General features: G+C 45.5%; 1 protein-coding gene across 4 annotated transcripts; it reads left to right on the top strand.

Annotated features, from left to right (window-relative positions):
* The first annotated feature begins 434 nt into the window (after positions 1–434).
* On the top strand, positions 435–9,763 carry LOC103302224 (leukocyte elastase inhibitor). 4 transcript variants are annotated; one of them, XM_054721570.1, is made up of 8 exons: positions 435–523; positions 1,070–1,140; positions 1,681–1,875; positions 3,562–3,699; positions 4,255–4,372; positions 7,016–7,158; positions 7,245–7,412; positions 8,823–9,763. In XM_054721570.1, exons 3-8 carry the CDS (start codon positions 1,708–1,710, stop codon positions 9,222–9,224), a joined length of 1,137 nt encoding a protein of 378 aa, XP_054577545.1. In that variant the 5' UTR covers positions 435–523; positions 1,070–1,140; positions 1,681–1,707; the 3' UTR covers positions 9,225–9,763. The 4 variants fall into 4 exon arrangements, with proteins under 4 accessions (XP_054577545.1, XP_054577543.1, XP_054577542.1 ...); XM_054721568.1 differs by having other exon boundaries at positions 436–528; positions 1,701–1,875; XM_054721567.1 differs by having other exon boundaries at positions 436–523; positions 1,701–1,875.
* Positions 9,764–11,517: the final 1,754 nt, after the last annotated feature.

Below are 11,517 nucleotides of genomic sequence, written 5' to 3' on the forward strand. Positions count from 1 at the left end.
GATGACCATCAGCTGACAGGACTGTTTTATCTTATAATGGAGGTCCCTCCCCACCTCACAAAACAAAAACAAAGCACAGAAAAACAACCAATTTGGAGTATACAGATGAGATTCAGAGGGGCTAGTTTGCCCTCTAAGAGGTGATACATTAAGTCCTCTCAGTGATTCACACTTAGACAAGAACTAGGCCATCAGGTCCTTGCCAGAGATCTGACTGAGTTCCCTAGACTCAAAAAGGTGCTCCTCTCCAGAGTAATCCACCCTCATCTAGGCTGCTACTGGCAGTGCCCAGACTCCTGCTGTGCCGGCCCTGCTGCCCGACCCTGCTCCTTCTGTTGCTCCGCCCCAGCACCCCGCCCTTCAGCGCCGCCCTACTTCCTCTTTCCCTACCGGCTCCCAACCCCCACCCTGTTCCTCCTCCTGCCGGCCCAGAGCTGCACCCACCTGAGTGACTATATAAGGGCGGTGCTTGCTGCTGCAGACTTTGTCAGATCCCAAGTCCCTCTCAAGCAGCCAGCAACGGGTGAGGTCCGGACACCAGGCCCATTAGGGAAGTGAGACTGAGCCGGTGGGGGCTGCCCAGGGCTGGGATCTGCCAGCTGCCTACGCTTTGCTCAGCCCTGGCCTTAGGTGCCCTGGTACAGCAGCCCCTGCCCTTTCGCTGGGATTGCTGCCTGCACTGCTCATCTGAGCTGCAGGCAACACTGGAAACACCCTCCACCCACCCCCTAATCGGGGGCGCAAAGGCTGGCGGGCCTGCGATGGACTGGACGCTGCCTTGTAGCTGGAAGCCAGAGCCAAGCCTGAGATCATAATATTTTTATTTCTTTTCCAACTCCCTGCCTCCCTGAGCAGTTTGTGACAGTTTTTAGGCAGCCCTGGAGGCACAGCTTTTCATTGCTGGGGAGGGAGGGAGGAAGGGGGGGAAAGAGGGAGGGAAGGAGGGAAGGAGGGAGAGAGGGAGGGAAGGAGGGAGAGAGGAAAGTATGGAGGGAGGGAGGGGAGGCCCATGTGATCCTAGAGGTTACTTTCCAATAACAACAGTCATAACTGAATGTATTTCTTACAGGGAAGCAGCCAGCACAACTATCCTTCCTTGCCCATCTCTGTGGAAACAAGCTGTGAGACAAGTCAGGATTGGTAAGCAGGCTTCTGGGCTGAGGAGGAAGGCCAGTCACCAGCACCTGAGGGTGTCAGAGAGGATGCTTGTCCCTGCTCCTGGTGGGCTGCACCCCGACCCTAAGGCCTGTGCTGGGTTTCCAATCTCTCACTTCCTATACCAGCCTTGAGACTTGGGACACTTCACCTCTCTAAACATTCGCAACTGAATCTTGAAAATGAGGAAAATTGATCACTTTGCTGAAATTTGCTTTAATGCGGAGTGGGTAGCTATGATTTTCTAGTAGAAAATTATCATTTCGGGTAAAGGGTGGGATATGGGTGAGCTCCCCTGCTGAGCAGGAAAGGCCCAGTCCTGGCTGCTGAGTCTGCAAGTCAGAGCCCTCCAGGGTCCCTGGGTCCTGTCCCGGGTCTCTGATGGATCCTGGTCCGGTTCCCCCCTGTGAGCTCATGAGACAGTGCTCTTGCCCTCCTGGAAAAAGAAAAGGAAGTACAAGTGTCCGGTGTTTCAGGGCGGGGAAGACGTGCAGACCTGTCGTTGCCTAATTTGCTGTGTGCTAGGCCTGTGTCCTGTTTCGCAGCCTCACCATGGAGGAGCTGAGCTTGGCCAACACCCGGTTCGCAGTGGACCTCTTCCGCACCCTGAAGGACAACAACCCCTCCGGGAACATCTTCATCTCCCCCATAAGCATTTCCTCGGCGCTGGCCATGGTCTTCCTGGGGGCCAGAGGCACGACCGCGGCACAGATGTCCAAGGTCAGCAGGAACTAACAAAAGGAGCCTGGGTTCCCTGTGAGTCCCTGCTGAGAAGGCGTGCCTTTGAGCTCTTACAGGTGTTTTAAACACTGTACTTGTGTGTTCCACAGCGACACACGACGAGGCCTGACTTCCAGAAAAGCCCCAAGAACAGCTCACTTACATGCAGCCTCTCACTCATGATTGAGTCCTTACTGAGCACATACCTGTGCCAGGCCCTGTTTTTTGATTGGCTGAGGATACAGCAGTGAAGAAAGCTGTGAACGCCCCGGTGTGGGCTGCTTCTGTTGCAGTGGGCAAATCTTTGAAGGCATCTCCTCTCCATTCAGATTTTCCAGTTTCTGCTTTGCATGCAACCCGCTACTCATTAATAAAGGCCTGCTGGGCAATGTTACCTTTCAGCACAAAGTAACACAGGGAAGGCACCGAGTGGAGAAGTTGGCGGTGTTGCCTTTTTGAGGGAACAGGCCACCGTGGGATTATATACTGCTGAGGCCTAGCCCGGGGCCTGGCACAGGTGCCTGTGTGGGTAGGAGGGTCCGAAGGAGAGGAAAGAAGTGAGGTATGGCCGCTGCAGGGACTGGGCCAAGCCCTGGGTGGTAAGGCAGGTCCCTGTCACAGCGAGAAGAAGCAGTGATGCCTGGCCTTCCACCTGGCCTTCATGGGTGTGGGCCGCACCACTGTGTGTGTGGTCTTTGTTGAATTCTGAGCCGGGAACTCCAGCTCTCCTTGAAGTAGGGGAAAGAGTACAAGGTGCCAGCAACTGGGGAAGGTCCAGCCTTGGATTCAAGTTTATCCATCTGTTCCAGCTCCAAATCTTTTATTTCCGCATCATCTTAACAACCAACCTTCTTTACCATTGCAGGCATGAAAGCACTTTTATATTTTCCAAAACTCACTTTTTATTTTACCCCCTGGTAATAATGGTTAGTTGCTTCTTGCAGGGTAATGTCAGCTTCTATTTTGAGGTTTATCCAAGGACTGTATTACCTCAGGAAAAATAGTTTTAAGGGTTCCCCTGCTTTTCCATTAAAGCAGATCTATCACAACAACTGTGTAAACATTCCCTATCTTGGTGAGTAACTGGACTTTGTACATTGGGTAAGTTTATTCTTTATGTGTAAAATAAGGAACCAGCCCAGGACTCATAAAACCATAAAGGGATTCCTGATTTGTAACATGAAAATTAAACTTTTGCTGAATGTTAAGTTTATAGATGTTATTTTTAAGTTACTGTTGCTGTTAGTGTAGGTTTAAAACCCCGTCAATTCTGTAATATCTTTGTGCTCCCACATAGGGGATGATTCTTAATTTTACTGTTTATTTCTGAGAACTTTCTGTAAAACTCTCTTTGATACAGAACTTATATATGAATATACCAGTTATTGTTTTCTTTGGAGAAAAAGCAGACATAGGTAAATACTTAGCCTATTAACCACTTATATTTATGAGACTATTATTATAAAAAGAAGTGATATAAAAAGACCTTATGACGTAATTATGTCTCACAAAGCTATACATTTGAGATTTTCTATTCTTTTGTTCTTCAATGAAATTTTAATAAAGTATTTGGCTGATATTATTGATAATTAGTAATATAAGTATTAATTTAATTTGATAGGAGCAAATGTCAAGGAATCCGTTTCAAAATAAATGGCTGCAGAAAGAATGTTTTCTCTATTTTAGACTCTTCACTTCGATGCGGTTAAGGAGATTCATTCCAGTTTCCAGAGTCTGAATGCTGATATCAACAAGCGCGGGGCTCCCTATATTCTGAAACTTGCTAACAGGTTATATGGAGAGAAATCCTATGAGTTCCTCCCTGTGAGTACTTTACTTTCACATTCTAAAAGTCACCAAACAGTGCAGACATTTTCCAGCACAATCAAGTCACAGACGTCAGTTTTTATTTTATAAACATTCAGAAAACAATACAGAATCTACACATATGGCCGTGTCCCCATTAGAGATTCGATTTCATTTGATAGTCTTCACAGGAACAGATTGACCCCGGCTGTTTTACTAAAGCAAGAGTGAATTCCATAATTCACTTCCCAGAACAGTCAGTGTGTACTTATTTCTGAAAATGTTAGCCAAAGGTTAGAAAAGACTTGGTAAATTTTATGCAACACAAAAACTACTGAACTGTACACTTAAAACGATTAAGGTGGTAAATTTAATGTTATGTGTTTTTTACAATGATGCAAAAAGTATAAGGGTTAGAATTTTTTTGTTACAATGAAGTTTATGTCTTTTAGGGCAATTTCTAATGCTTTTAAGGATTTTATAAAACCATTTCTGTATGTAGTAGAAGTTATTCGTTGTGGGGGTGGGAGTTGTTCTTTTTTTTTTTTTTTTCACCTTTTTTATTTTAAACAGGAGTTCTTAGCTTCAACCCAGAAAATGTATGGAGCTGAACTGGCCAGTGTAGATTTTCAGCGAGCCTCTGAAGATGCAAGAAAGATGATAAACGAGTGGGTCAAAGGGCAGACTGAAGGTAAGAGAGTGGGCCGAATGTCATTCAGTAACACTGGCCGTTCTTTTCCTCCTTCCACTTTCCCAGCCTGCAGATGATTCCCTGTCCTTTTCCTCTGCCCTCACCCTCTCGCTGGGGCTAACCTCTGCCACTGCCCAGAGCCAGACAGCTTTTAAATGTGGAAATTCCTCAAAGTGGGAACTTCAACATGCTTTCACTGAAGCAGCTAAATATTTTCCCCATAAATTCACAAAACCACATTTAAAAATTAAAACTAACATTGAATGTAGGATAAAAAGGATAAAGCTTTGAGGAAAATGCATCCTGGCCCAGATTATGGAAAAGAATCCTGGGTCCATCACATCCACAAAGACCAGAGGCTCAACCAACCAGAAGTCAGTCCTGCAGTCAGTGCTGTGTTGCCGTGGAGACCCAGCACTAACTTCTACAGTTGCAGGCATGGTGACCCAGCACTGACTGCTGAGGGGGCTGCGAATCAGGCCTGGAGAGAGGTCTGAGGAGAGAAGCAGGGTCTGATCCATAGCCTCTGTGGCAGCTATTGATCAACACTTGCCTCTCTCTTTCTCTCTGGGCCTGGCCAGCAGTCGTGCCTCCATTTCTCTCCATGCCTCCACCAGGACCGCTGATCAGCCCCGTCTTCCTGATTAGACCCTGTAGGTAGGCCCAGAGACGCTGACTGGCATAGAAACTGACCAATCAGAACCAAATCTGGGTGAACTGTGAGGAACCGATGACTGCTAGGAGGCAGATCTTTTGATGATGACTGGCATAGAAACAGACCAATCAGTACCAAATTGGCTGGCAGAGGAGGGCAGTTGGGGGCAAGATCAGGCCTGCAGGGGAGCGCAGTTGGGGGTGAGATCAGACTGGCAGGGGAGGGCAGTTACGGGTTATCAGGCTGGCAGGGAAGGGCAGTTGGGTGCAAGATCAGGCTGGCAGGGGAGGGCAGTTGGGGGCAAGATAAGGCTGGCAGGGGAGAGCCATTGAAGGTGAGATCAGGCCGGCAGGGGAGGACAGTTAGGGGTGATCAGGCAGGCAGGAAGAAGCAGTTAGGGGTGATCATATCAGGTAGAGGCAGTTGGGGGTGATCAGACAAGCAGGCAGGTGAGCAGTTAGGAGCCAGCAGTCCCAGAAAGACACAAGGGATGTCTGACTGCCCATAGAGATCGGGCCTAAATTGGCAGTCGGACATCCCCTAATGGGTCCCCGATTGGAGAGTGTGCAGGCTTGGCTGCCCCCCTCCATGCATGAATTTTGTGCATGGGGCCACTAATCCTATGTAATAAAAGCCTAATATGAAAAGTGTCTGGTCATCCAGTCGGTCGTCTGTTCCACCAATCAAAGCATAATATGCTAATGATATACTAAGGTTACTCAACCGCTCACTATGATCTGCACTGACCACCAGAGGGCAGAAGCTCTGATCGGTAGGTTAGCTTGCTGCTGGGGTCCGGCATATCAGGTCTGAGTGATATGGGCCACACATGCCCTGGCACCCTCCTGTGGTCCCTTCCTGGCTGGCCAACCTCCCGCATCCCTTCCCGGCCGCAATTGTGCACTGTTGGGGTCCCTCGGCCTAGTCTAATGCCCAAAGAGCCAGTTTTTGGCCCGATCCTGCTCAACAAAGAGGCTGCCCCTTGGTGGTCAGTGCATTCCCACACATGGAGCACCACTCAGCCAGAAGCTGGGCTAATGGCTGGTAAGTGCAGCAGCAGTAGCAGGAGCCTCTTCCGCCTCCATGGCAGCACTAGGGATGTCCGACTGACGACCTAGGCCCACTCCTCATGGAGAGTCGGGGGTCCCTAAGCCGTCAGTTGGACATCCCCCGAGGGCTCCCGAACTGCAGAGGGTGCAGGACAGGCTGAGGGACTCCCCCTGCTCCCCTCTGAGTGTACGAATTTTGTGCAATGGGCCTCTAGTTTATAATAATAAAAGCATAATATGCTAATTAGACCAGACGACCTTCTGGACAAAGCCACGGTGGCAGGGACTGAGGCAGCTGCTGCGGTGGGGGCGAGCCACTTGCACGATTTTCATACCTGGGGCCTCTGGTATTCTCATACTTGTGACACAAACTCCTGTGACCATAAGTATATGGCAAATGTCCTGTCTAAGCTGTCGGGGTGGCTCCATCTCAGCTGTTTCTCCACCACATCTCTCTCTAACCTCATCAAGGTCTGAGGCCAGGCACTTACCCAACACCTGTCTCCCATCCAAGGCGTTCGTCATGGCCATGCTGTGGTCACAGGGGAACTGGTGTTTCCGAGGACTAACGGTCCTCACCTTCGGATTTCTGTTAAAATACTGTCTGTGAGAGCAGCTTCCACCTGGAGGCTTTGAAGAAATGACTTACTTAAAAATCATTTTCATTAAGAAATATTGTTTATGCCTGCCACAGAATGGCCATTCACAAAGAAGGCTCATTGTTTCTCATATAATGCAGAGAAGATTTCCTGTTTTCAGCTTTTAAAATCTTTAGTTGGTTTATTTACAGTTGAAACACACTGGAAGGGCTTCCTTAACTTAATACATTAATGGGAATTAAATAAAAAGTATGAATTTGAATTGCATTTCAATGCAGTTCAAAAACGGAATGCTGATATGTGAATTTTTTTTAAAAAAAAACTTACTTTATTTCTTTAGGGAAAATTCCAGAATTGTTGGCTGCAGGCGTGGTTGATAATATGACTAAACTTGTGCTAGTTAATGCCATCTATTTCAAAGGAAACTGGCAGGAGAAATTCAGTAAAATGGCCACAACCGATGCACCTTTCAGATTGAATAAGGTGAGATGATGTGATTATAAAATTGTTCTTTGCTCTAAGAGAACACAGATGATAATGTGAGTGTCTTGGTTTTTTCGACTGTTCAGAAAGACACAAAAACAGTGAAAATGATGTATCAGAAGAGCAAATTCCCATTTGGCTACATCGAGGACCTTAAGTGCCGGGTGCTGGAGCTGCCTTACCAGGGCAGGGAGCTCAGCATGGTCATCCTGCTGCCAGATGACATCGAGGACGAGGCCACGGGTCTGAAGAAGGTAACGGCTCCCACGCTCATGCTCATGTTTCCGTCTGACCCAGCGGGGCTGCCTGTGTGTATGTTGTGTGGTAGTAGCCCATCAATGTTTGCTACTCTGAAGCCCTAAGATTAACTTTTCAGCGACTGTCAGTGAACAGTTGTGGTGGGGGACATCTAAGGACCTATGTTAAATTTAACATGTCAGTGGCGGCTCACAGGAATTTTCTTAAATGAACTTTAGAGGAAAGTGCAGTAAAATTAGAATTGTTTTTATTGAAACAAATTTATTAAAATTAAAAACCCCTAAACATTTATAGGACGTAGCTTCAACTTGTACTATGAGATCCTATTATTACACTGCTCATTCTCATCATAAATTCATATAGATTGTGAATTAAATTTCTAAGAGCTACATGGCAGAGAAGACCCATAAGAAAGCTAAGCCTATTTTCTCATATGAACTTTGTATGATGTTTCTATTTTATTTCAGTTAAAGGCGAAGACATTTCTTGTCAGGCTAGGACTAGGCAAATCTGTGCAGATTATGGTTTTCTTTAGTGTCTCTAGCCTGCTGTGTGGTTTTTCTCTACCCTCTCCCTAACCAAACTGTTATCAGGAAGAGGTCCAATATTAATTATTTGCATGTATAAAGTCTGTATTAAAATCAGTATTTCCTTCTTTTAATTGTATTTTCATATTTGTCTCTTCTCTGATTATAAAGAGAAATTCTCCAGCCTCATAAAACACATAATCAGCATCAGTAGAACAAGTGGAATGATGGGTCCATTCTAGTCCAATATTAGTAGTACTATGCTAATGACAATAGCTGACTTTCTTGTGGCACTTACTGTGTCACATTAAATCATTTAATGCTCACAACAATGCTATAAGGTAGGTACTATTATTAACCCTCTCCCAATTTTAGATGAGGAACTAGTCCCTTTTCTTTTTTACCCACAAGCTAAATCTATTAGAGATTACTTCAGCACAGTGAGTTCACAGATAACCACAGTGATCAGTAGGGTTTAGAATAGAAGAAATAGAAGAAAACTTCTGAATTTTACCTTGCACCGATCAACCAGTTAAAGGAATAACAGCCATCATGGCCTATCACAGTAATCCAGTGTGGTAGGGGTTTAGGAAAGCCTGGGTTGATGGATGGGTGGGTGGGTGGATGGATGGGTAGTTGAAGCATCTGATGTCCAAAGTCCCTTTAACTTGGGCCCTTGATGGCTTGGAACACAGCTCTGTTCTATTACCACCAATTGCCGAAAAGAAATGAAATCCTCAAAATGGCATCTATTTTGGTACAAAACATGAAAGAAGTTAATTAGCAACTGATAACATGAGTCCATTCATGTAAATACTGTTTATTACCTTGCTTATGTGAAGTAGTTCTCACCTCTTCTTTTGCCCATTCTCATTTCAGATCGAAGATCAATTGACCTTAGAAAAACTGCATGAGTGGACCAAACCTGAGAATCTGAGTTCCATTGAAGTCAATGTCCACCTGCCCAGGTTCAAGCTGGAAGAGAGCTACAACCTCAACTCTCACCTGGCCAGCCTGGGTATAGAGGAGCTCTTTACTAGAAAGGCTGATCTGTCTGGCATGTCAAGAGCCGGAGATCTTTTTATATCAAAAATTGTCCACAAGTCTTTTGTGGAAGTAAATGAGGAGGGCACAGAGGCAGCAGCTGCCACAGCTGGAATTGCTACCTTCTGCATGCTTATGCCAGAGGAAAATTTTGTGGCCGACCATCCATTCATTTTTTTCATTCGACACAATCCCTCAACTAACATCCTGTTCTTAGGCAGACTTTCTTCCCCGTAGAGTCTGTGGAAATCCAAGGCCAAGTTCAGAGCTTTATCACTGGCCCTTTCAAAGGTGATAGTTTTCATATATCTTCCGCAACAAATCTACCATCCCAAACAAATCTCTAACTTCCTTTGTAATGTCAGCTCTCTTGGCTGTTTACAAGCATTAATTTTGGCATAGGTATCTATTTTCCTTTCTTTATATTGAAAAATTCAGTGATTGCTTTTGAATGCACAAAGCAGATATGTAAATTCTTGACAATATAGTAAGCTAAGAAAGTGCTGTACTCTCTTGATAGCCATGAGAAAAATTATAATATTGTAATTTATTTCACAGATAGACTTCTGGAAGCTATGATAGAGAGACATTAATTGTTGAAGGGAGATTTAAAAACAGACATTTAATTGAAATATAGGAGAACAGCCCAATTAAGGTTTGGATTATGAAGATAAATTTGTCTTGACCAGTGTTTCTGACCCTTTGTTCTACAGGATTAGTATTCTATTATAGGCCCTCTGACTTCAAACTAGTAAAGAGCTTATTTTTCCATTCCACCTGGTTGGTAGTTTGTGTGGGATCATGAGGAGTTAAGAAGTGTCTTATCTTAAAAGATGCCATGAAACCACAAAAAAGGAAGTGTAGTAGGAGAGACTGTTAAGCTAGAAGGAATACAAAGAACACACTGTTACCAGCTTCTTGTGTGTTTTCTGTAAGGGCTCCTGATTTCCATCATCTAGTCCAGACTGTGATAGCAATGGGATGGCTTTATGCAATGCTGGATGGGGGAGGGGCTCTGTGATCATTATAAACCTTAGTCAAATGCACTCCTTGGAAGGGGGATTGAAATGCTGCATTTTCTTGCTCCCACAAAGCTGGTGGGCTGGCTAATAAGGTTTCCTAAGATTCTGCTAGCCAGACTGATCTCAGTCCTCTTCTTGTTTCCATCTGATCCCAGAAAAGACAGGACTAATGGGGTTCTTGGACTGACAATACTGACATCCATGATAATAGTCAGTGACTCCAGGAAAGAAAAAGAAGATTTTAGGAAATCTGTTAACAAGCTTTTCTTCCTCTTTTTCTTAAAATACTTACAGTACTGGCTCCTACAACATTCAAGATTCTCTTAGGTATAGGAAAAACAAGAAAAGCAAGTCACTGCATTCTGTAATCCTTCTCTTTGGGCTCTTAGGATAAAATCTACTCAGTGAGTTAGAGTAAATTGTGCTAATCAGGTAGAAACTGAACTGCAGGGCCCCATGCAACTCTGCTCAAATCCTTCTTTTTATATATGAGAAAACAGACTCGAGTAATATAAATAAATTATTGAAGGTTAAAACAACTAGTAAATTTCAGAGCAGATACTAGAATTCAATAAATATTTTATGTGGAGAACATCTAATTCTTGTAATGGAGAATTAGGTAACTCAGACCTTTTAACACAACCAAAAAACCAAAGCAAGCAAGCATGCGTCCAAAGGCAGGGGAGCTGCCATGATTATGAAGAAGTACCCAGCAATCCGGGGTAAATTGGTGACTATGGAAACTGGGGCACTTTTCCTCCAGGGGCATTTCCCAACCCAAAAGAGGTAAAAGGGCATGAAGCAGGGATTTAGATGATGCCTAAGGCCAGGCAGGCAGAATTTTGGCTTGTCAAGTATGGGGGCCCCATTGTGACCCTGTGCTTTCATTTGGCAACATAAGAACTACACTCTAGGAGCATGACTGAAGCAGCTCAGAATGTAGCCCTGACCTAAGTCCTTGGACAGTCCCCCAAATTCCAGTCCCTCGAATTGGATTACATCTATTCTGGTTTGCTACTATCCAGAGGCATATGGAAGAAGCAAACAAAATCATCCCTAGGGGAAGATTACCCATAAACCTCAAATTCCATATAATAAAAGTCTAATATGCGAATTGTCCCCTTGGGTGGTGGTTCCACCAGGAGTTCTCCTGGGAGACCAGGAGTTCGACCGCTCGCTATGATGTGCGCTGACCACCAGGGGGCAGCACAGAACATGGTGGGCGTCAGCCATGTGGCACTGGCAACAGGCAGCAGTGGAGGCACTGGCTCTGATGGGCCCTGAGGAGAGCGAGAGCAGGACCACTGCGGGATGGTGGAGCAGGTGAGTGGGAGGCACCAGGCCAAGGCAGGTGTGACAAGCTGAAGTTGAGGGTGGCGGAGCCTCTGCCTGGTTCCCAGGTGCTGAGGGAGAAAGGGCAAATAGCAATATTAAAATATTTCTTGCCCTAACTGGTTTGGCTCAGTGGATAGAACGTCAGTCTGCGGACTCAAGGGTTCCAGGTTCAA

Source organism: Eptesicus fuscus, chromosome 9 (genome assembly GCF_027574615.1).
Source record: "Eptesicus fuscus isolate TK198812 chromosome 9, DD_ASM_mEF_20220401, whole genome shotgun sequence".
NCBI lineage: Eukaryota > Metazoa > Chordata > Mammalia > Chiroptera > Vespertilionidae > Eptesicus > Eptesicus fuscus.